This window comes from Eubalaena glacialis, chromosome 3, assembly GCF_028564815.1.
Source record: "Eubalaena glacialis isolate mEubGla1 chromosome 3, mEubGla1.1.hap2.+ XY, whole genome shotgun sequence".
Lineage (NCBI taxonomy): Eukaryota > Metazoa > Chordata > Mammalia > Artiodactyla > Balaenidae > Eubalaena > Eubalaena glacialis.
The window spans coordinates 162,034,875-162,060,119 of record NC_083718.1 but is presented as its reverse complement, the minus strand read 5'-3'; the positions used below and the strand labels follow the sequence as shown (position 1 = coordinate 162,060,119).

The 25,245-nt window shown below is 54.8% G+C and overlaps 1 protein-coding gene across 1 annotated transcript in view; it reads left to right on the top strand.

Moving 5' to 3' along the window:
* Positions 1-25,245, top strand: part of KCNQ4 (potassium voltage-gated channel subfamily Q member 4) — a 54,914-nt gene that overhangs the window by 3,721 nt on the left and 25,948 nt on the right. The window contains exon 6 of the mRNA XM_061184016.1: positions 95-154. Within this exon, the coding sequence (XP_061039999.1) occupies positions 95-154 (60 nt within the window). The remainder of the gene's footprint in view (positions 1-94; positions 155-25,245) is intronic.

Sequence of the window (25,245 nt, the reverse complement as noted above, 5' to 3'; positions counted from 1 at the left end):
TCCCTGGGGTCAGAAGCTGTGGGAATGGAGAGGAGAGGAGGTAGCAGCAGCTCCTGGGCCCCTCAGGCTCCCAACCCCGGTGCCCCCGACCAAGCTCCCACCCTGACCGTCTGAGAAAGAACATCACCTGCATTGGAAATAATCCCAGCAAAAGGTGCCCAGAGCCCCCAGGCAGGCATCCCTGCTAGGTGGGTCCACACATTTTGACAGCCCCATTTTGTTTATGAGAAAACTGAGGCTCTGGAGACTAACATCACACAGTGGATCAGTGGCAGATGCAGGCCCAGGCCGAAGACTCCTGATTCTCTGTCCAGGGCCTCCCTGCCGCTCCCTGAGGCTGCCTGGGTTGGCTCTTGGAGTTTGAACTGAAATTGCTGATCACACGTGGAGCATCAGCCATGTGCCGGGCACCGTGCTGAGTGCCCTCTATAAACCACTCTCATTGTGTCCTTTAGCAGCCCGGTAAGGCGGGTGCTGGGGTCCTCCTTATTGGCAAGTGAGGAAACTGAGGCTCAAGAGAGGTCCCCCCAGTCAGCGTGGAGGAGCCTCAGCCCAGAGCTGGTGCTGCCTCAGTGCTGTCTTCCTCTTGCACCTCAGCTCCAGCCAGCACCCCAACCTTGGGCTCCTCAGGAGCCACACTCCTGCGTCATTGTCCCTCTGTCCCCCCAGCACACAGGCTGTTAGTGGGGGGGGGGGTGGGCAGCGGCAGAATTTTGTGGAATCGGGTGGAAACTGCCCAGCCTCACCCAGTGCAGTCACACTTTTGTTGTGCACGGCTTTGCACACACACATCCCTGCTACATGCCCGTCGGTCTGTCTCGTGCACGCACTCCTGGCCACTTGGACACACCTGCCCAGGGATGTCACAAGAGCACACACAGCATACATCCAATGCAAAGAAATCTAATGCACAGCTGCTCCCACCTTTTCTCTGCCTTCACAGACACACACCTGGGCCTGCGCCCCAGCCTAGACCTCTGGGATGGAGCTGAGTCGGCCCCATCTCTTGCGTTTTCTGCCTCCACCTGTTCACAGCTACAGGTCTGCCCTTATGGATCTGTGTGCGTTTGTGCATTCACCTTGGAGGGCAGCCTCAGACCCTTGTGGGAGTGGGTGGCTGGCTTCCTAGGACTTTGCTGGCCTTTGCTTCTCCTGAAGGGCCCTCCGAGGTCCTCTGTCCAGCCCTGCGGTGCACTGCTGGGTTCACCAAGGCACAGAAAGGGGCAGATACTCGTCCGAGGTCACATCCGATGAGTCGGTGGTAGAACTATGCCAGTAACCCAGGCCTTCTGCCTCCCAGATCAGGACTTTAGATAGTATTTTTCCTCCCCCAGCCAATAGGGAAGACTGCTCCAAGAACTTGGCTTTGCAATGGAGAAAGTCTTGGGGTGTGACCCAAATTTTTCGTGCTGCTATTTTTCAGTCCTGGTGCTTTTGTTTGGTCTTTGTAAGAAGGGCGTAGTGGAGAGACCATCCTGCCGGGCTTCTAGCCCTTACTCTATCTCTCTCCCTACCCCTTACACCCCCTTTGCTCCCTCCTTTCCACGTTCTCCTTTGGGGTCACTGGAGCAGGTTGAATTTCTCACTGTCTGCTACCCCACCCCAACTCCATGGTACATTCATTCCTTCCATCGAGGAAGCCCTGCTGGTTGTCTAACTTCAATCTCTATCGCTGCAGAAGCCTATATTCTCAGAATGCTGGAGCCAGGAGAGTTTCAAGAGGTGATTATTCTTGGGCTGATGGCAGCAGTTTGAATGGGTGATTAATTTAAGGTTCTCTGAGCCAGTCAAGGGAGCTGAAATTGTCTGGGGAACAAGGAGAGAGGAAGGCTCTGCAGAGCGGGCCAAGGCCCTGCCCCCAGAGGAGGCTGTGCAGGGAACTTCCCCAGACTTGGAGAAGCCAGCTGGAGGTTTTCTCATTCCCCTTCCTCCCCTGCACCCATGTGGGTCTTTGGCCAGGGCCGACCCTCTTGTGGGCTAGGGGGCCCAGCGGGGAATGCTGAGTGTCTGACCTGTAGGCAGCCCCTTTGTTAAAGGCCCCAGTATGGGAGTTGTGGGGCTGAGGTGGAGGAAGAGGGGCTACTTTTCATTTCTCCAGAGGCTGCCCCTCAGGGGGTTAAGAGCATGGGATCTGAGTCTGACGGATTTGGGTTCATTTCTGGTTCCACCCTTAGCAGTTGTGTGTCCTTGGGCAAGTTACTTAACCTCTCTGAGCTTCCATTTTCTCATCTGAAAAATAGGACTAATAATACCTGCCTCTGGAATTGTCAGGGCCAAGTGAGTTAAAGCACCTGACACCATGCTGGGCACAAATAGTAGCCGTTATCATATCACCATTATTATTATATCGTTATTATCATCATCGTGCCCCTTCCTGGGGAGAGGTTTGACGGATGTCCTCGTCAGCACGGTGAGTGTGTCTGGGTGTACCTGGGAGTGAGCAGGAGCTGCGTTCGCCTGGGTTACGGGGTGAGCGGCTCTGCGCCGGGAGCCTGAGGACGCGTTTCTGTGCACCTAGGATGCGCCGTGCCCTGCCTCTTCCCGGCATTCTCTCACTTAACCCTCACAGCCATTACATCAGGTGGGCACTATTATTATCCTCATTTCACGCTTGAGGAAAGTGGGGCTGCTGAGGGGACATCACCCACTTGCCCAAGGTCACACAGCGAGTGTAATGGTGGCACCGGGACATCAACCTGGGTGCCTAGGATCTCACTGACTGTCCCTCCCTTCACTTGACAAACAGAGTTAAAGAGCATCAACTCTGTATCAGGTCTGGGGAGGCAGAGGGAGAGAGAGAGCATGCCTGCGCCCCGCCCCGGAGTGCCGGGGGAGGGTTGCCCAGTGAGGAGGCTGTAGAGGCTGCCTGGACCACTGGGCTCTCCTGCCTCCTCCCCAGGGACTCGCAAGGACGGAGTAGGCCTGAGCGTGTCTGTGTGCGTACAGGGAGGAGGGCGCATGTGAGGGTGTCGCTGTACGGCTGAGATGTGGGCCTCGTTATCAAACTCTGCAGCTGGTCTGGCCCCAGGCGGGTGGCAGTGAAGCCGTGGTGCCCAGGGGGACAGCTGGGGACTCCTGGGAGGGGAGGGCCATCCCCCACTCTCTCCTGAGCCTTTCGTTCTGGGGAATAGGGACAGGGAATCCCAAAGGAGACTCAGAGGTCTCAGTCCCAACACTTACTGGGAAGGTGCCCACCCCTACTCTACCCCAATCCCTGAGCCTCACTATCCCCCTCTGTAAAATGGGGCTGAACAGGAAAGTGGATCCTAAGGGCTGCCCGGCACAGAGGGACTCTGGATGCATGGGAGGAGGCGCTGTCTCAGACCTTGAGTTTTATAGGGTGGGGTAGGGGTGGGGTGCGGGGTGGTGGCATTTCTTCTCCAGCACCTTCTTCCTGAGCTCCTCAGAGGACTGGGCAGCACTTAGAAGGGCACCGGGAAGGCTGCCTGCCCCCAGCGGGGACTCTGAGGGGCTGGGGAGAGGGTGCTGGTCACGCTTCTGGGGCCTCTGTCAAGCACTCCCCCCAGGACTCTAGGCTTTCTGGGCAACTTGTCCCTAGGGCAGGATCTCCGTGCCCTGGGGGTTGGCACCTGGGAAGGTGAGACTGGGAGGGGCAGCCCCAGGCAGCAGACTAATTGGGCAGTGCCTGAGGGAGGGAGGCAAGGGAGCAGGGAGCTCAGCGACACCTTCCTCTCAAAGATTTGGGGAACAGTGGGTGGAGCGGGGTCTCCGGCCCAAGGGCCCTCCGCAATCCCTGCAGGGAAATTTGGGGAACGCTTTCTCCTGAGACTCCTCAGACATCTAGGCCAGGCAGGTGAGACAGGGGGAGAGCAGCTTGCTGGAGATAAATGGGCCCACTGAAGCAGACGAGATAGAGGTCAGACAGGAGGAAGGACTGACTGCCCCAAACCAGGAGGTAGAGTGAGATTCCCTGGGGTACTTTTTCCAAAACTTGGGAACCCATGTCTAGCTGGCCTGGACAAGATTTACTCTGCTCATTGTACCTATCAAGCAGGTGGCACCCAACCCTCCCAGTGTGATGGAAGGAGAGTGGGTGGAGCTGCTCCCTTTGAGCCTCTCTGTTGGTGGGGGGGCAGGGGGGGGATCAGATCAGGCACCCTTTCGCTTTTTGTGGGGCGGTGATCATCTCCTCCATCTTTGCTTCCCTGCCACTCCGCCCTGGGAGCCTCAGGCCTGTCCAGGTCACTGTCTTTGGGTTTATTTTTTGCCAGGCTCGGCTGTCCCCTGGGAGGGGAGGGGTAGGGCGAGAGGAGGGGAGAAGGAACAGCTTTGTCAGCACAATCCTGGCACCTCTGCTCCTGCCCTCCTTGGCCCGGCTGCCACCCTCTTCTGGAGGGACCAGTCCCTGGGGACAATGGGGACCCAGACCCCTGTGGGACCTCCTCCCCTGGGGCAGGACCAGTAGGTCTGGACTAGGTCTTTCTCCCCTCACCCTTCCTCCGTTCGTCCAGCCACAGAGCATCAGAGGCAGAAGGGCCTCCGAGCTCAAGCAGATTCATGGCTTTGTTTCCCACATGGGGAAACTGAGGCCAAGAGGAAGGACACAGCACATCTGGGGCCTTCTCCACCTCCCCTCTGCGATAGATGAGAGTGGTGCCGGAGCCGCCGAGAACTGAGGAAAGCTGCCTCCCATTCCGCCCTCTACTCTGAGGGAGGGGGGCAGCCCCTGATTTCATTCACTCATCTAATCTTCTGGCCTCTGGGGACTGCTGCCAGTCTGGTGGGAGAGACCCAGGATGGGGGCGGGGGGAACATGTGACCCAAGCCTCCCTCCATGCCCTTTTATCTTCCCTTTTGTCGAAAAGTAAATTAGCCCCATGTTACAGATAGGGAAATTAAGGCCCAAAGTCAACATAGCTAATAAGTTGTAGAGACAGGATTTGAACCCAGACTGTGGCTCCTGGGATGCTGCCGGGCTGCCTCCTGAGGGGCCCTTCCTTGCTTGCACACACCCTTCCCTTGACTCTCCTCAACCTGCCTCTGGCTCTTCCCTGGGTTCTGTCAGCAGCTCTGCCCCCTCCTTCTCCCCTTGAATGTTGGGTCTCCTGAGGACTCTGTCCTGGGTCCTCCTCTCCATGCACAGTTTCCATGTGTGTGCACATACTCCTGTGACTTTGGGGGGTCACCTCTGTGATGACAGCCTCCCCCTCTGCAGTTTCATCCCTGAGTTTCCTGTGGACGCCTCGCCTCCTCATCCCCTGGGCACCTCAAACTCAGCATCTGTCTCCAAACGTATCCACCTCCCCCCAACAGTGACTCCTCCACTGGCAGTGCCCAAGTCAGGAACCCGTCTCTCGAGCATCCTTTGCTCCTTGCCTAAGAAACAACCTAGAGTGTCCCCAGGTGTGCTTTTAATACTCCAGATGCTTTTCCTTCCACCCCACAGTCCGTCCCCTCTCCCGCCCACCCCATCATCTAGCGAACTCCTATTTATCCTTCAGATCCCAGTTTGAGCACCACCTCTTCTTGGAATCGCTCCCTGCGCCCCCCCACCCCTGGCTTGACTGGGGGCCCTTCGGAGCCCCCTGATCTCTACTCACCCTCCCTTGTGTATTCTGAGCTCTTCTGTATGGTGGGGTTGAGCACAGTGCGTGGTCGGTAATTAGTGAATGTTTGCTGAGCCAGGGAATGGAGGTGGCATTGAGGCTGGTTGTTAGGATGAGAAGGGTTTTGCCGACTAGAGAGAAGTGGAAAAAGGACCCCTGGGTCCTCTGGGTGCAGGCTGTGAGCTGGAAGCCCTTGTGATTTTTGTCCTGAGCGCGCTCCACGTGGAGGCCACAGCTAGAGCAAAGGCTTTGAGGCAGGACTCTGTTCTTCTACCCTCTTTGCCCCAGGATCTGCAGAGTCTGGTGTGTCCAGAGGGTCAGGCTACAGAGGTGGGCTTTACCCTGTGGACGACAGGGAGCCATAGGCAGCGTCAGGACAGGGAGGCGCCGCTGGCTGGGAGCCTGGGCTTGATTGATCTCGTCTCAGAACTAGTGCTCTGCAAACTCTAGACCGCTTAGCTCTCCAGGTACCACTGTGTGGCAGCACTATTCATGTTCCCATTTTGTAGATTGGAAACTGAGGCTCAGAAAGGGGAAATAATGTGCACCAAATGACACAACTTGTCCGTGGTGGAGTCACGATTCAAACCCATGTCTGTGTGACTCCCAAACCGAAGCTCCAAAATGGTTCTCACACGCGTCAGCAGACCCGGGCTTTTTTCAGTGGCCTAAGGCAAACCTGAGAGAAATAAGGACAACGTGGTGACTTTTTCACAAAGCTAAATTTATTTCATTTAAAGGACTGTCTTTTAGTCTGAGATTATGTCCTTTCTTTTATGAAATGATGGGCCTGGGAATTTTTTTTAAATGTCTTTACTTGGCAAAATAAAAAGCTGACAACCTCATGCAGTCCCTAAATTGTTTTTGAAATTTTTACCGGTGCGTGAAATCCCTGAGTCTGGGCGCCATCCTGCCTTCTCCCTCCTGAGCTCTGGGGCCAGAGGTGGGAGGAGTCCGGGTGGGGATGAAAGGATTAGAGGGATGGGGCAGCCGTCAGTCAGTCTCCCCGGTCTATTCCTCCTGGGCCTCAGGGCCTGCCTGCCCTGGAGTGCAGTGAGGACCAGCCCAGGGCTGTTGCCAAGATTGTTCTCGGGGCGGGGGGTGGGGGGTAGGTCACCCAGAATCAGGGCTTACCCCGCAGTTAAAGGAACATTGAACCAGCTGTCAGCAGGCTGGGGTTTGGCTCCCGCCTCTGTTTCTTAAAGGTTGTGTAACCCCAGGCAGGTGACTCAACCTCTTTGAGGCTCCAGCTTCCATTCATGTAGAATGACAATTATCATCTCCACCTGCCCACCTCCAAGGGCCGCTGCCTGCATCAAGTGCTTCATGAACTACAAAGTGCTTTGAAGAGAAGAGGGCCTGTTGTGCTTTTACTCTCCCTGCTCCCCAGCGCATGCTCCCTCTTCTCTTGGGTCCTGGACCCCTCATCTCGCCCTGGCCTTCACTGGTTTCAGCCCTGAGGAAGGGACATTGTGGGGGAGGGTGGTTGGTATACAGGTCCTGTAAGAGCATATCGGCCAGACTGGTATTTGCTTTCCTCAGGAGCCCCCTGCACAGCGGCCGGGGCTCTGTGACCACCTTACTGGGGGCTCAGAAGCTCAAGAGTTCTAAAGGTTTTCACATAGTAATGAGTTTCATAGTCTAACCTATACGGTCTGGGGTATTTTCCACATGCTACTTCATCTAATCCTTCTCAGAGCCCTAGGAGGTAGGCACTGTCATTACCCCATTGTACAGAAGAGGACACTGAAGTTTAAATGGTCAGCATATGCCCTGTCATGCAGCCACTAAGCGGTGAATGTCCAGGAGGATGGAATTGAAGCCTGAGTGTGCGGAGACTCTGTGGAGTGAGCGGGTGGGAGCAGGTTTGCCGGGCCACCGTGGGCGGGCTGGCGTGGGGGGCACTTGCAGTGTATGTGGGGGGAGTGGGTTAGGGTGGGAAAGCAAGAGACACCTTCCTGCTGGGTGGCTTTGGGCAGTCACCTCCCTCTCGGAGGCTCAGCGTCCCCCGCTGCTATGGCTCTCAATAATAATAAAGACAATAACAGCCGATGCTTATGGAGTGCCTGCTGTACGCCAGATGTTGCTCTGAGGACTTGCCCTTTTTCTCTCACTTTTTCCTCTCAACAACCAGAGGAGGTAGCTACTGCGGTTATGCCCATTTTTCAGATGAGGAGGCTGAGGCACAGAGAGGTTGAGTAATTTGCCTGGGTGTAGGTAGTGGGGCCAGGATTCAAACCCCGGAAGTCCAGCTCTGGAGGCTGTCATCTTTTCCACCATATTATGCCTAACTGGCCCTGATGGGCCTGCATGCTGGGAGGCTGCTGTGAGGACCAGTTGAGCCTTAAAGTTCAGGTCCTATCTCCACCCCAGTTCTACATTGGGGACTCATTCCTTCTTTCTTCCTCTCTCATTTGGGAAGCCTTGACTGGCAGTCCCTGGGGGCCAGGCCCTATCCCACGTGCTGGGGACAGAGCAATGAATCAGACCCTCCCGTGCTCCCTGGGGGAAGATGCACCAGGAGGCTGGCAGCTGTCTGGGTGGAGTCCTCTGGGGGCCGGCCCAGTCACAAACTGGCCGTGGCTGGGAAGGCTTCCCAGAGGAAGAGGTTTCAGTTGAGACCTGAAACGTGAGCAGGAGTAGAGTCAACCAGGCAAACAGGAGGAGGGAATAGCATTCTGGGCAGAGGGACTAGCATGGGCAGAGCCCAGAGGTGGGTCTGAACATGACATTTGCAAAGAACTGAAAGACGGCAGGAGAGTGGGAGCCTAGACGGGGCAGGAGGTGTGCAGAGAAGGGGCTGGAACGTGAGCAAGGCCAGGCTGAGAACTCCAGGCGGAGGAGCTGTGGCTTCCTGGAGGAGGCTTGAGTTCAGGAAGGAACTGAGGACGGGAGTGCCATGGGCAGATTGGTATTTTAGAAACACCTCTCTGGGTCTGGCAAGGAGGATGGTTGGGGGAAAGCTCTAGCAGGGTGCCCTGGGGATGCCAGCCATTTGGCCTCTTTTTCCCTTCGCCTTCCCCTCATGGCCCAGCCCCCTGAGCGTCTCCTTTGGAGCTGCCCACTAACCCTGCCAGGGCCTGGCCAGACCTGGCCTGAAGCCCTTGGATTTTGCCTGTATGGAAAGTTCAGCTGCTTATGCAAAGCCTGGCTTGGGGGAAAGTGTGTGTGAATGAGCTGAGGGAGGCCTTGGAGGCAGAAGGGGTGGGTGCAGGCCCTGAGGCTACCTGCAAAGGGGGTCTAAGGGGGTCCCCAGAACAGTGACCTTAGAGCAGCCCCATGAAAGCACCGGGTTAGGCCCAGTTGATGGCGGGGTGCCCTGGGGAGGGGGCAGAGCCCAGGAGGCCCAGCCTGCCGAGCTCCTTGCTCCCTCCCTGTCTGCCAGCTCAATAGGGTGTGGAAATCACGGATTCCACCCAGCCCCCTCACTCTACCAATGGGGAAACTGAGGCCCAGAACAGGGCATAGACCAAACTTAGGTCAGTGGCAGAGCCTAGGCTCAGCCCAAGAGTCTCAACTGTCCCCAACAACAATAAATAACAGTGAAAACCTCTCTGCAGAGCTGGCCTGGGCTCAGGTCCCCTCTGTGTTGTCTTGGGTAGGTCTCTTCACATCCCTGAGCCTCAGCCTCTGGGTCCAAAATGCTGCCTCATACTGGGAAGAACATCGCCTCTCCCACTTGATGCTTTAAGGCATGCCTGGCCCATTGTGGGGCTTAATTAATGTTTACTCAATGAATCCCATTGAATTCTCATAACGCTGGAGGAAGATATTTATTATACTATCTTATACTGAGGCTCAGAAGGGAGAAATGACTTGCCCAAGGGCATTCAGCTGAGAAGTGGCTGATATGGGACTGGAGCCCAGGTGTCTGGGCACCTGTCTAGGACCCCTGATGGACACAGCTCCTATTTTGAGCTCTCAGTGAAAAGCAGCTGGTGTCCCAAGCAAGATCCATCAGTCGGTTGGGCAGAGTGTGTGTGTGTGTGTGTGTGTGTGTGTGTGTGTGTGTGTGTGTGTGTGTTTTAGGCTGGGCTGGCCTGCAGGCTGGAACTCAGCTCACATCAACCCCTGTGCCTCCGTGCTTGGGCCAGGCTGCAGCTGCTGCCCCATGGGGAAGGGGACCTTTCCACTTGCCCTCCTGCACTGAGGTTTTTTTCTCTTGGCCTGGCTGGCTGGGAGAGGAGCTGGTCATGGGATGACCAACAGGGCACCTGCCAGCCCCTCTCACGATGGAGTCTGGCCAACTAATGCCCTGCACATGACAGGCATGGCGTGGGCACTGGGCTGGGGAAAGGGATTTGCACTTTCCTAATCTGGGGGCCGCAGCCCTCCTCTGTCTTGGCCAGGGCCGTGGGAGAGGTTTGTCCGGGCCCCCGTGCCCAGTGGCCCCAGCTCAGATCCCTGGCACACACCCAGCTACTCTGCTTGGGGCCTTCCCTTGCCCTGTTCACGCTCCCGCCACCCTCCAGCCCCCCACTGATTTAGGCAGAGTTGGGACTTATGGGGGCAAATGCTGGGGCATTTATGGCTGGTGGAGATGCAGTGCCATGCAGGATTTGGGGCTGAAGGATGGGGGCAATGTCAGGGAGGTTTTGGGCCCATGTTGGGGCAGAGTTAGGGGGAAGACCTCATAGGGGTACAGAGCTGGAGTGTTTGGGGCTAATCCTGGGCCACCTCTTCCTGGAGAAATTTGGCTACAAGTCAGGGAGGCAAATGTGTGGGCTATGCCCCCCCTTGCTGGGCGGTAAACACAGCCGTCGCCCAGGAGACGGGCCCAAACATGTCGGCCCCCCACGGTTATTTATACCAGGACTCCCTCTCCTTCTTGGGCCTGGTCTGGCCTCTCAATCCACTCCTGAGCTGAGCGTCCTGAGTGGAGGGTCCAGCCCCCGTCAAGGCAGGAGGCCCCAGCAGCAGGCCTGCTTAAACCCCACTAGGGCCTGGGTACTCACCACCTCCCAGTGGCATGTCCATTGGAGGCACTGGGTCTTACTGATCAGAAATGTGCCCATGGAGGCCAGGGCCTGGCCAGGAAGCAGGAGCCCTGGGATCGAGCACTGGATTTGCTCTAAACTGCTGCATGACTGTGGTCCCTGTAACCTCAGCTTCCCCATTGTTCAGTAGGAGGGAAGGGTCCTGACTGGTGCTTTGCAAGCTTTTAAGCAGTAGATCTGGTTCTTTAAATGAAATGTGACACAGGAGCACAGGAGTGACACAGTATATAAAATACATTAAAGCAGGGCTGCTCTAGGTGAGTCAAAGGCGGGGGTCCAGGATTCTGCCCGCTCACTCTATGGCCCTGCATACCACCAACCTGGAGCCTGTGCACGGCCCTCCTTCTTCTAGAACACCTTCCAGGGGACCCTGGAGTTCCCACTCCAGGCCTTGCACAGACCTCTTTGCTGGTTCGCCATCCCAAGGGCCACTGTTGTGTGAGTGCTCCTAGGCCCAAGGGCAGCTGTTTGCAGCCAATGTAGTTGAGAGCAGGCTGGGGGCAGCCACAGGAATGTACCCAAGGCCCCCTCCGGTGAGGGATGATCCCAGTGTGGGAAGAGAAGAGGGCACACCATGGGCCAGGGACTGGAGGGTAGCAGGGGCTGGCTGTCCCCTCCCTGCCAGATTCCAACATGGGACTCCAAGGAGTCCAAGATTTTAAATTCAAGCCTAGCCTTCCAGATCGTTATGAAGCTATATGTGTCAGGAAGGATAGATCATATTTTATTTAACAGCTTGTTAGCTTGATTTAAACTTTTAAATATTCAGACTTATAGTGTGTGCGTCTCCATTTGTACTCTTTCCCAGCCCCACCAGAGTTCGAGGTGGGCTTGCATTGGCCCTCCCTCCACCCACCCACCCACCTCTGTAGCAACCCCAAGATGTCCTTGCTGAGAACTCTTGGGCTTCAGAGGACAGTGGGACATTCCTGACTCACTGATGCTTAAGGCCCTGGAGACCTGGGCCTTCTTGTTGCCTCCCAGATACTGTCTGAGCATGTACTGGCCAGCCCGCGGGATGTGGAGGAGTCAGAACTGGCTTTGCCCTTGATGGATGGATCCTAATGAGCTGGTGGGGGGTGGGGAGTGGACAGAGGTAGGAACTATCTCAACACAAAGAGGTCCTGGGGTGCCCAGAGGGGGCCAGGAATCCCAACCAGGGGCTGGGGGAGCACTTCTCCTCAAAGCAGATCAGGGATTTTTGGGGAGGAGGGGGGAACATCCCAAGGAGAGGAGAGAGCATGAAAGTCACCAGGGTGGAAATAGACAGAGTATGGAGGGGTGGAGTGTGGCTGATGCCTAGCGTGTGCACAGCCTCAAGCTCTGGGCTGAGGACCTCAGGTTGTGAACCATGAGAAGCCACTGTAGGATTGTAGATGGGGGAGGGGTGCACAGACTGCAAGGTAAGTGGACTGGGGGTGAGGATGGGGATGGTGCTGGAATCGTGGTGGTCAGTGAAGAGGTGCTGGAGGGAGGAGGAATGGGGTGAGTGCTTGACTGGATAGGAGTCGAGGGGCTAGGAAGAAAGAGTTGATCTCAACTTTGCCTTCTGGAACCTCTTCGCTATGTCCTCTTTCACTCTGTCTTGGTTCCTGCCTCTGTCTCCCACCATTCTGCTGCCCTGGGTCTCCATGCTGGGGAGAGGAGTTCCTCTTCCCAAACCCCCCTCCCCAAATAGGTGGGGAGTGTGAGGCCACAGCTGTATAAGAGGGGACCTGCTCATTCATTCATTCACTCAACAAATATTTATCGATAATCTGCTCTTGCACCAAGCCCTGTTTTAGGTATAGGAGAGATAGTGGTGAACAAGATAGATAAGTCACTGCATTCATGGAGCTTACATTATGGGGGGCCAGGGGCCCAGAAACTGTATCTTTCCCTGGTGTCCACCCTCTGGCCCATACCCCTGGATACCCGGGAGCAGGGACTCTCTCCATTACCCACTCGTTCATCCCAGCTGCCCTGGTATCAGCACCCATCTTCAGAACATTGAGGAAGGGGGTCCAGTGCTCAGGGTCCCAACCCCAGGAACCACCCATCTCCATAAGACGAGCCCGGGCCTGGGGGCAGGACCTGGGCTCAGGCCCTAGTCCTTTTCATTTCCATGTGACTTTGAGCCCCTTACAAGAACCTTCCTGGCCTCAGTTTCTTTATCTGTCAAGTGGGGCTTTGAGGAGGCCCTGAGGAAGTGAGGGGAGGGAAAGACCTGTCAACTCCAGTATTCCCCATTGGTGGACAGCTCCTTTGGCTGTGGGTGGAGGTGGAGGTGTGCCCAGGGCTCAATATCATCGTCATTATCAACCCAAGATAATAATAGCTACTGTCTATTGTGTTCACTGTGGCCAGCCTCATGCATCTTCTCTTTTAATTTATTCCCCACAACCAGCTCTGTGTGGTCGCTGTATCTTCCCTCCCCATTTGCCAGATGAGAAAACTGAGTCTCAGTAAGGTGAAATGACTTGTTTGAGTTCACGTGCGAACCTACCTGACTCTGGGAGCCCTTAAGGACTGTGCAATGAGGGTGCTGCCTGGCACCTGCCCCTCCTGGGCACTCAGCCTCGAGAGTAGTAACCCAGCCCTAGTGCCTCCCCCCACCCCCCTAGGGGGCTGGCACCACCCCGAGTCTGGGCACTGGGTCCTACAACACTGGCCAGGGCAGTACCAGGGGCCGGATCAGGCCAGGACCCGATTTAGGGTCCTTGGCACCTCTGGGTCCTGGGGCGCTCAGTCCCCAGCACGCAGTGTTGGTGGGTGGGCGAGCCGCGGGCAGTCGGGGTGTCGCGCCCCCATCTCCGCCCCCGTCCTCGCGGACGCGGCGGCACCTTCACACTTTCCGCTTGGCCCGCTGCTCGCCTTTCAGGCCGCCGCGTTTTCAATTGTTAATTTGGAAACGGAAAAAGAAGCCGGCGGGGCGGGGAAGGCCGCAGGGAGGTAACCGGAGCCTTAGCGCCGCCCGTGCCCCTCCCGCGAGCGGTGCCGGGTGTCGGCGACGCTCCGCCCCTCCCAGGGACAGCACGGGGCCCCGCCCACCACCGCGTCCCGCCCCTTCCAGTATGCCCCTCCCCGTGCTGACAAGGCGGGGTCAGCCCCGAGGACCCCTGTGCTGGAAGGGGCCCCTGAGGGGGAAGGGGCGGAGGCCGTGCCGGGGGAGGAGTCCCCCAGGAGCCCTCCTCCCCAGGAACCCCTCCCTCTCCCGAGGAACCCCGCCTGGTGTCAACCTCCTCTGCGTCCCGAAGTGAACCCAAGCCTTTCTGCAACCCCTCAGCGCGGGGTTCATCGGGGCCAGACCCCTGCCTCCAGGCTGCCGCACTAGGGATCATTGGCCCCATTGGACAGACGGAGAAACTGAGTCCCAGAGAGGGACAGTTCACTTGCTCAAGGTCATGCAGCCAAGGCTGAATTCTTGAGCCTGGCAGGGGTCAGGATCGGAGTTGAATTCAAGCCCTGTTCTTTTCGCTCGCAAACGGGTAGGGTTCTGTTTTCCTCAGAAGAGGAGGGGGCGTCAGGACCAGAGGTGCAATTTGTCCCCTTCCCCCGACCTCCAGCACTGTTTCTGTGGTTAATGAGCTATTGGAAGTCCTGCTTTGGTCTACCCTGACTCCTCCTTGCTATGACTATTCAACCATAGGGGAGTTTTGGAGGTAGAAGGAGGTCTCTCTAGACTTTCCACGCACAGGAGTGCCATGCAAATGAAATGTAAAAGACCTTCCACCTCTGGGAGACTCTAGAAGTCCCTCAGGACTGCAGCTTCAGGAGCTGCCTCATTCATTTCCCATTGGGAAGTCAAAATCATCAGTCCCAGACGGATCAGCAAAAAATGGGGCTCTTGGAGACCCTGACGCAACCCCTTCCTCTACCTGAGAAGTAAACTGTATCTCAGAGACAGCTTTCCAACCCCTCCTGAGTGGTGGCAGACTCAGGATAGAGAGCCTGTTGACCCAGGTTCCTAGCTGTGTCCACATCCTGTGCCTCCCCGTCTGCTGCCCCCAACCCTGACACCTTTCTCAGAGCCACGAAGCAGGGCCTTGCCTTTCAAGGGACTCTGAATCAGGCGGAACCTCTCCCCTTAAAGGCTGAGGAAACTTGCGGGGGGAGATGTCTGCAGATGTGCTTCCAGCTTCCAGACTAAGACCCTCCTCACCACCCCTCCACCTTGGCTGTGGAGCAGGCCAAGGTCACTCAGCAAGCCTTTCCCAGCTGTCAGGGCCCATTGGAGCCAGTCTTGCTGAATTCAGTCTGGCTGGTCCTGGATTTGGGGTTCCCATGGTGAGCAATGCTCTCAGGGCAGCTGTAACCAGGGCCTGTGAGTTTGCATGCTGCTTTGCTTGTTAGTAGCAAATGCATCCAAACGCTCCCCCCCTATCAATCCCCCTAAACCTCCCTCTGGGTGAGATCCTCAATGGCTGAGTCTGCAGGACTCCCAGGCTGTCCTCCCCAAGCTCCTGTTCCACCCTGTCAGCTCTTGGTGCCCTCTCTGCACTGGGAGAACCAAGTGGCGGGCACTAAGCTCTCTTTCCCCTCTTTTGACTCTTCCCTCCCTTCCCCCTTCCCCCTTTGCACAAGTTCTGCTGATTCAGAGGACAGAAAGCTTCTAAGAGGTGACCCTGACCCCTGCCAGGCTCAAGTGGCTGGAGGCCTGGGTAATCCTCGAACCCAGTGCCACCCTGACACATACAGCGGGAAGGGCAGGGGCGGGCCCCAGTCTGCCGCCAGGATGAAGGAATTTTCAAGGTGGGGATGAGGGACAGGTGCCTGGGTCCTTCTACAGAAAGAGGAGAAATCAAAAAACATTACCTTAGGAATAGGGAAATCTGGGCGCCAGTCCCAGCTCTGCCACTGATCTCCTGTATCATCACAGGTAGGTCATGCCCCTCTCTGGGACTCAGTTTGCCAACTATAAAGAGAGGATTCATTGACCCTAAGGGATCTTTCAGTGCTAAAATACAGTCAGTATCTGCTCACCTCTTGCCACCTCTATTCCCGTTGTAGAAGTCACCATCACCTGTCGCTTGGATTAACCATTAGCGTCTCAACTCAAGACAGGGGTGAATGCCATTGCTTTCCCCATCCCCTCTCCGCGCCATAGTCTGTTCTCCACTCAACCTCCTGTGTGATCTTCTGCAAACATAAGTCAGATCATGTTACTTTCTGCTCAAAACTCCCCATCTCACTTAGACTAAAAGCCCAAATCTTCACGCTAGCCAGTAGATGCTCTACTTCCCACCTCCCTCCACTGCCTACTACTCTCCCCCTTCCTCACTCTGCTCTGGGAGCACTCCTTTCTTGATGGTTCTGGAACACACCAGGCACCCTCTGGCTCAGGTCCCAGGCACCTCTCTCAGACCTCATTTCCTTCTGCCCAAATGTCAGTTTCTCAATGCTGCTTTCCCTGACCACCCTCTATAGAATAGCTCCCGACTCCCATACCAATGTTCTTTGTCCCCTTTTCCCACTTTATTTTTCTCCATCATCATCTGACATTTTGAACATTGTCTTATTTATTTATTATCCATCTCCCCCCATGAGAACGTAAGCTCCATGAAGCCAGGGATATTGTCGGTCTTTGTGCCTGGCTCATGGTGAGCACTCAGTAAATACGTACTTACTGAATGAGTGAGTGAATGCTCTGTGGCTCTGGACTGTGGGGTTCCTGGGTGTTGCTGCCCGCCCCAGTTCCCTCATAATCCCATCTGCTGCGGGGAGGGTTGAGGTGTGGAGCTGGGAGCGGCCAGCAGGGTGTGGGCACACTGGGTACCAGTACCAGTCAGAGGTCCAGTCCTGGGTCGTCCCCTCTTTCAGGAAACTTTTACCCAGCTCCCATCCTGAGTTGGGAACAGGGCATTCCAGGTGAAAAGGACAGGACCTCAACGAGCTCTTGGTCTGGGGGAGGAGGCTGGTACTCAAACAGTGCTTTTCACGTGTTGAGGCAAATGCCATGATGGAGGTGAGTGTAGAGCTGGAGATGGGGGATTAAGGGAGCATAGAGTGGGGGCTCCCACCTAACCCAGCCAGATTGGAGGAGGGGCAGATACAGCATGAGCAAAGGTGAGGAGCAAAAAAACAGAGCAAAAAAGCTCTGTTTGCTTTTTTGGGGGGGAACAGAGCTGTGACAATGGAGTATTGTGTGCCAGGTGGGGCACTGAGTGGTGGAGAGTCAGGTGGCCGGGTGAGTAAGGGCCTGCCTTGCAACCATGCTTAAGGTGCTTGGGCCTGAGCCTGCAAGTCGGTGGATTTCACACTTTAAACAAACAAAAAAAAGCAGCAAAGCTCTTTGTTCAGATGAAATCTTATGCCAAGCTCAGCATGTAAAACTGAGTCACCCAAATCCACACAAGCTGCTCAGGTAGAACCAGGGGAAAGTTTCCATTGGCCATCTTGTTTAAGTTTCGAAAATTCAGGCTGCCTGAATTCCACCCGTTAGTTTGCTTTCACTTTGCTGGCCTCCTGCTTGGGAGGCCACGCTCCCTGTTTATTTGAGGAGTCAGCGCTGCCTGGCCAGCCCTGAACACATGGATAGCCCCTGCTCCCTCCTCGTTGCCACCCTTGACATGTTGCTCAGCCCACTTACCTGGTGCACCAGGTAGTCTAGCTGGCACGGCAGAGGGAAGCAGCAAGAACCAGCAGGAGGGTTTGGAGCTGGTTCAGGTGGGAGAGTACGAGGCTGTGACTCATAAAGCACCTTGTCGAGAAGACACCGCCTTCCATACCATCCTGGGACCAAGACCATTCACACTGGCTCAAGAAAAATTGGCATTTGGAGGTGGAGAACACCTACCGGAAGGAGAGGGAGGAATTTGTAGAGGCTTCATAGCAGGAAGCACATCTGGGCTTCGTGGAGTGGAGAGGGGGAGATGAGATTCTGGAGCGACAGTCTCATCTCCACTTCTCTCTGCACCTCCGCCAACGTGCTTCTATGGTTCTTTTTTTTTTCCCTAAGTCATACGTAATCTTTTATTTATTTTTTTCATTCATTCATGTATTATTTCTTTAAAAATTTTTTTTTAAACTTAAAAAAAAATTTTTATTTATTTATTTTTGGCCGTGTTGCGTCTTCGCTGCTGCGTGCAGGCTTTCTCTAGTTGCCGTGAGCGGGGGCTACTCTTCGTTGCGGTGCGCGGGCTTCTCATCGCGGTGGCTTCTCCTGTTGCGGAGCACGGGCTCTAGGCGCGCGGGCTTCAGTAGTTGTGGCTCGCGGGCTCCAGAGCGCAGGCTCAGTAGTTGTGCCGCGCGGGCTTAGTTGCTCCGCGGACTGTGGGATCTTCCCAGACCAGGGCTCAAACCCGTGTCCCCTGGACTGGCAGGCAGATTCTTAACCACTGCGCCACCAGGGAAGCCCTAAAAATTTTTTAGTGGAATCTAGTTGATTAGCAATGTTGTGTTAGTTTCAGGTATACAGCAAAAGGAATCAGTTATACATCTACAGATATCCACTCTTTTTTAGATTCTTTCCCTATATAGGCCATTACAGAATATTGAGTAGGCCTCTATGGTTCTTAATTCCATGCCTAAGAGAAACAATCTGATTGGCTCAGCCCAACCAATGGGGGGGCGGCTTTCTTGGGTCAGCGTCCATCTCCCGGCAGCCAGGAGAGGGGCACGGAGCCACGTGGTACCACATGGGGTTGGCCCTTCCAGGGCTGTGGTGGCTGTCAGGGCCATCTCCAGGGCTGCCCCATGTCCTGTGCGCCCTGTATGATGCAAAGGGCTGGGTTGAGAGGGTGAGTGGTGCCGAATCCAGCCTGTGCTTGAGGGTGGATCAGCCCAGAGAAAGGGTTGCCTCGTTCTAATGGGGTCATTTGGAAGGGTCAATTTCTATTATTTTTCAGGCTAAAGGGAATGCCTTTTCTAATTTGTCCTCCAAGAGGGCGCATTTTTTTCATAGTTTGTACTATGTACTGGCAGCTGCTGTCCCTCCAGGGACATCCTCAAAGAATCTGGAACTGAGCTGAAGGCCAGCCCTTTCCCTTCTGCCCCACGGCTGGAGAGTTGTAAGGCTAAAGGGACTTTAGCCGTCGCTGAGTTGTCCCCTACCTTCATGTTGCAGATGGGGAAACTGGGGCTCCACTGAGACCTCACCCCTAGCCCTGAGTTCCAGCGCAGGCCTCTGGCCCAGAGAAACGGCGGCCGCGGCAGCAGCCCTGGTGCGGGGCCCTGGGTCACGTGCTTTTGCTCCCTTTGCCATATTTAGAATCGCTGGATCAGGGGAAACTTCTCGTCCCAGCCCCTGAGGATTCTTGGAAAGAGCCTCGCTCTGAGGCCTGGCTGACTGCCCCTACCCTTTATTCTCCTGCAAGAGAAAGTTCGAGCCTGTTCTCCCCAGAGGAGCCTGGGACCCTCTGGGCCACACTGCACCTCTGTCAGGAAGTGCCTCTCAGGTCTAGTTGAAGTTCCTTCGTCAGTATCAGCTTGGGTTTGGGGTTTAAGAAGCCCTCTTCTGCTGGAAGGTGGTGGGGGTCATGGCCTCTGCCCTCCAGGAACCTTGGCTGAATGGGGACAGACTGGCCCCAGGGTTCCATAGCCAAGGGAAGATAGAACCTTGCATCTGGGGTCCTGGTCTGGGAGGCAAGGAAAGAGTCACACACTCCCAAGGCCAGATGCAGAAATGAGAGAGCCGGCTGGTGGCCAGGCCGGGGGCAGACCCTGGCAGGGCTCAGTGTGGGAGGAGGGACACTGGAGAGAAGGAAGGAAGGAAGGAGACCCAGTGGGAAGGAAGGGGCAGGGCCTGGAACTGCATTTACTTTGGCCTTGTGGGGAACGGGGGGGGGTCCCCTCATCCCACACAGGCTCCTTCCTCCCTCAGAATCATCAAGCTTTAAAAACCAAAAAAAGCCCAACCCAACCCAAGCCAAACCAAAAATGCGTGTGTGGAGCACCTGCGACGTTCTAGGTCTTTTCTCCCATCCTCCCCTATGGGGATAACGGTCCTGTGTTCCCACTGGACCCCTCTCCAGGGCCTGGTCAGCTCACTTTCCCATTCTCCACACCTGCGGTTTCAAACCTCTTCCCCCTCTTCAGATCCCCACCCGCTCTGCTCCCTACTGAAAAGTAGATCTGGCCTCCTCTTCCCAGAGAAAGTCGAGTCCCCTGATGGGGGCTCTCTAGGCTTCTCCCATCTGTCCCCCAATCTCCTCTCCCACCTGGTCTCTCCCTCTTCCCGCCTGTCACCATGGAAACTGGCGGGGTCCTTTCTGCTCAGCACCAGCCCTTCCCCTGCTCTGGATCCCAGCCTCCCAGCTGCCCTGGGGACTTCACTCCATTGATCACTCCGTCTCTCTCTCACATCTTCAACTTCTCCCTCTCTCCTGGCTCCTTCCACTCTGGCTCTCTCATCTTAAAACAACAACCACAACCACAAAAAGAACAATGGCTTATTCCCTGTGCTCCGTATCCTTCTCCAGCTACCGATCTCGGCCTCTACCCTTTAAACTTCTTTAAACAGTTATACCTCCACTCACTGTCTCCACTTCCTCACTGCCCCTCTCCCTTTCTCATCCGATCTAGACCTGCTCCAGCCCTCCCCTCCCTCTGTGGCTGGCCTTGCCAAGGTACCCAGTGACCAACGTGTCACCAAATCCAGTGGACATTTTTCAGGCCTTAACTTGCTTGACCTCTTGGCAGCATTTGACACTGTCATCCACACTCCCTCCTTGAAACACTTTCTTCTCCTGGCCTGGCACCTCTCTCTTCTGGTTTCTATCCCATCTCACTGGCTGCTCCTTACCAGTCTGGGTAGAGGGTCTCTCCACCCTCTGCACCTCTGGGGTTCCATCGGTTCCTCCTCTAAATTTGCCTCATGCTCTCTGGACTGTCTCAGCCGCACCCATGGCCTCGGTCACCACCTCTCCCTCGATGTCCCCCAGATCCACATTTCCGGCTCAGGTTTCTATCTTCATACCCAGAGTGTTTGCCCAGCCCTCTCCATCTCAACACGTCCAAAACGGAGCTCATCGCCCCCACCCCCGCTCCTCCACTGGGCTCTCCCATCTCAGTTCAGTCATGGCACCTTCATCCATCCGGTCCCCACACCAGAAATATGAGTTATTCTCTCTCATTGTCCCCATTTCCAATTAACCATCAAGTCCTACTTCCTAACACTTTCTCCAGTCCATTCACTTCTCTTTCGTGTTGCCACTGTCATCTCTCATCTGAATTATCGTGGAGCTTCCTACTTGCTTTTCCTGATCAGTCTCTAATCCATGGTCCCCACTGCCCCTGAGTTGTGGTCCTGAAACACAAATCAGACCATATCATTCCCCCTGTTAAAACTCTTCAATGGCTCTCCATTGCCTTTAGGTAACGTTCATAAGGTCTGAGGGTGCCTGATCTGGCCGTCTCTGGTTTCTCCTCTGCCCCTTCGTTTTAGGCCTGCACTTGCCAGAACTACCGGCTGCCCTGGGCTGCCTCCAGGCTCCCACATCTCTGTTGCTTGCACACACATCCTGCTTCCTCTGCTTGGGGCACTCCACCCTTGTCCTCGTCACCTCCACCTCTTCACTGATCCCTCTACTTTGGCTCTGCTAAAGCCATCTTGGGGTTCCCCCCAACCTCTGGGTACACTGTTATCACTTCATTCATCATATCACCACTGTGTTACACTTGTTAATTTCTTGGGGGCCTGTATGATTAATTGCTGGCTTTACAATAAAACTGGCTGAGTGTGGATGGCAATGAACAATTTCTTTTATTATTATTATTATTTATTTATTTTTGGCTGCGTTGGGTCTTCATTGCTGCGCATGGACTTTCTCTAGTTGCAGCGAGCGGGGGCTACTCTTTGTTGTGGTGTGCGGGCGTCTCATTGCGGTGGCTTCTCTTGTTGCGGAGCACGGGCTCTAGGCACGCCGGCTTCAGTAGTTGTGGCATGCGGGCTCAGTAGCTGTGGCCCGCGGGCTCTAGAGCACAGGCTCAGTAGTTGTGGCACACGGGCTTCATTGCTCCACGGCATGTGGGAACTTCCCGGTCCAGGGATTGAACCCGTGTCCCCTGCATTGGCAGGCGGATTCTCAACCACTGCGCCACCAGGGAAGTCCCTGCAATGAACATTTCTTAAGTAAATGTGGCTCAGAGAAGTTAGGCGATAACCTCTTTTCTGCTGCCTAACCCCACCCCACCCCAGCCCTCTTGCCTTCCATATCCCCATCTCTCCAGCCTCCAAGCATCTGTCTCTCCAGGGACATCCCCAAAGAGTCTGGAACTGAGCTCATGGCTCACCCTTCCCTTCCACCCCACTGCTGGGGAGTCGTAAGGCTGACACTCCCCACCTCATATTGCAGACAGGGAAACTGAGGCCCAGAGAGGCACTATGCCTTGGTGGTCCAGGTGGACTTGGGATCAGGTCCTGGCCCTATGGCTTTGGACAACCTAGTATACCTTTCTTTCTATTTTTTTTTTCCTTTTAAGTAACAGCTTTATCGAGATACAATTCACATACCATAACCACCTGCCCCCCTTTTAAAGTGCACAGTTCAGTGGTTTTTAGTGTATTTACAGAGTTGTGCAGCCATCATCGTACACCCCTCAGAGCCTGTTTCCTCACTGATGGGCCATGGTGACTGTGGTGCTGCTCTCATGGAAGTGCTGGGAGGAGGGGTTAGGAATATGCACATGGAGGGCTCCACCAGTGCCTGGCCAACAGGAAGCCTTGGCCAGCAGGACGAGTTATGGGGTCACACAGCGAACCGGGGTGAAGCTGAGGTTGGCATGAGACCCACCTCCCCAGCAGGCTTTTCCTCCCCCCACACCATCCCCCCGCCTTCTTACACTGTGGCTAGGGTTAGGGTTAGGGTTAGGGTTCCCTGGCAGTAATTTGAGGAAGGCCACGGGGCGGGGCGGGGGGGTGGGGTGGGGGAGGCAATGATTACAGCTGGTTAAAAAGCCTTGAGTTGGCTAATAATTGAGTCAGCCACAACCACTCCCATTCACTAACCTAGTGATTCTCAAAGTGTGGTCCCTGGGGGAGCAGCATTAGAATCACCAGGAACTTTGTAGAAATGCATAATCTCAGGCCCCAATTCATACTTACTGAATCAAATGCTCTAGGAGTGGGGCCCAGAAATCAGTATTTTAATAAGCCTGCCAGGTGATTCTGATGCCCGCTGTCGTTTGACAACCATGTATCCAAGCAAACCATTCACCTATTCATCCCTAATCTCCTTTCTGCCTTCCTGAATGAGTGGGATAGTCACAGAATGGGTGAGTGGGGGAGGAAGGCTTGCAGTAAGTCTCACAATAAGCTCTAACCTGGGAGAGCCAGCCAGGCATCACCCACCCATCCCAGCTCTGCCTGCTGGGCTGGGCAAGGGAGAACATGGGCCCCAAGTAGCAGCCAGGCATGCTGGGCAAAGATGCTCCAGTAAGCGGCTGCCAACCTGGCCTTTCTGCTGGAGTGATTTTAGAGGGCCCAAGCCAGCCAGCTCCTGTGTACCATCTATACTTTGTAGATGGGGAAACTGAAGCCTCAGAAGGGGCCAGAGACAATCCTTAGACAATCTTTATTTGTTGTATGAATGAAGTCACACGCTGGTTCTGGCAGACACGACCAGATCCCAGCTCAGGGCTCCTTCTCCCTGTCTCCTCCGTCCCTAAGCTCCAGATATGATCTCTCTCTGCTCCCCCAAGAATGGGTGTCTGTGTGAGGACCTCTCAGGAAGGCCAAGGCAGCTTGGGCCCTAGCTCTGCCATGGATTCACTGAGTGATCTGGAGCAAGTCTGTCCCTCCCTGGGCCCATTTCCTCAACTGGAAGATGGGGATAATTATTCAGCTGCCTGGAACACAAGATGTTCTCTGACAAACTAAGTATATCTGTTCAACTGTGTTGAGCATCTAACCCCCAGCCAGTGTATGAAGGCTGGAGGAGGCAAAGTTCAGGGGTTTTTTAAACAGTGTCTACCAAATAGAGCTGGCCGAGGTTGGAGACTTGCCTTCTCTTCGCTTCTCAGGAAGGCTGCTGGGAGCCCAACGGGTCAGGGATGGATGTGCTTGGAACTTTGGGAGCCTCTGCAGTGGGTACAAACTGGGGGCTTTGGTGACATGATGTTTTGAGGTTTGTTTAAGGTGAATTTCTGCTGTTCGTTTACTCAGTCTATGAAAAAATAAATAAAGCAGATTCAGGGGAGAGAGAGCGGGGATGGGGCCATTACTTTGGAGAGGGGGTGGCTGGGGAAGTCCTCTCCAAGGAAGTGATGTTTGAACAGAGATCTGGATGAGTACGGGAGCAATAAATAGGCAGAGGAAACAGCAAAGCAAGTGCAAAGCCTGGAGGTGGAAAAACTTTTGATGTGTTCCAAGAATGGCAGGGAGGTAGAATGGCTGGAGCAAAATGATGGAGGGGCTGGAGAGAAGCAGATCAATTTCAAGGGCCGGGTGGGACCGGATCTCGCAGGGCCTTGCTGGACATGCTGAGGAATTTGACCGCCGCTCTCCAAGTGCCATAGGAAATCAGAGGAGAGTTCTGTGGAGAGTCCTGGTTTCCAGCTTTGCTTTGTAGGAAAATCACACTGATTGCTTTGAAGAGGGTTCCAGTTGGGCCAGAGTGGAGGCAGGGAGACCAGTCGGGGTGAGATGATGGGGGTTAGTCTGTCCAAGCCTACATTCTGTAGTTAGAGCCAATAGAAATTGCTAAAGGACGGGATGTGGTGGGTGAGGGAAAGGAAGAGTCAAGGGTCACTCTTAGATACTTGGCCTGAGCCCCTGGATGGAAGGTGGTGCCATTCCTGAGATGGGGCGACCGGAGAGGAGAGAGATTTTAGGGCAAATTGAGAGTTTGTTTTCAGACATGTTGGGTTTGAGAGGCCCCTGGACAACCGAGAAGAGATGTTGAGCAGGCCGTTGACAGGTGAACTGGAATCGGGGAGAGGCTGCCACATCCTCACACCTGCTAAATGGCCAAGGCTGGGGGCGTCCCTGGTGGCACAGTGGTTAAGAATCCGCCTGCCAATGCAGGGGCCATGGGTTCGATCCCTGGTCCAGGAAGATCCCACATGCCATGGAGCAACTAAGCCCGTACGCCACAACTACTGAGCCCATGTGCCACAACTACTGAAGCCCATGTGCCTAGAGCCCGTGCTCCGCAACAAGAGAAGCCACTGCAATGAGAAGCCTGTGCACCGCAACGAAGAGTAGCCCCCGCTCACCGCAACTAGAGAAAGCCCACGCACAGCAACAAAGACCCAACGCAGCCAAAAGTAAATAAACAAATAAACAAATAAATAAATAAATTTATTTTTAAAAAATGGCCAAGGCTTTTGTGGTAAAGGGGTGGGGACAGAATTTAAAGGTTCCCCCCCCCGTTTGTATTTTTAAGGAAATGCATTTTAAAATTGATGTTAGTTTGTTATTACCCAAGCAGCCCATGTTTATTCTTTAAAAATACTAAGAAATGAAGATAAGCAAAAAGCAAAACAAAAGCCAAATCATTCTTAATTTTGCCACCCAGAGATCAGCCCTGCTGACTCTTGGTATGTGTATAAAAAAAAATCTATATTTTAAAAGTTGGAATCACATTGCTTTAAGATTTCATAATCTGCTTTTTTCACGTAACCTATTGTGAAGTGGACATTTTAGAGATGTGTACTATCGACATGGAAAGAATAGTGGTGAGAAAAAAAAATTCTTGAAACACTCAGCAGGAAGCCCCAAACATGACCCATTTACCTGAGGTTCTGAGGTCAGCTGAGCGGTG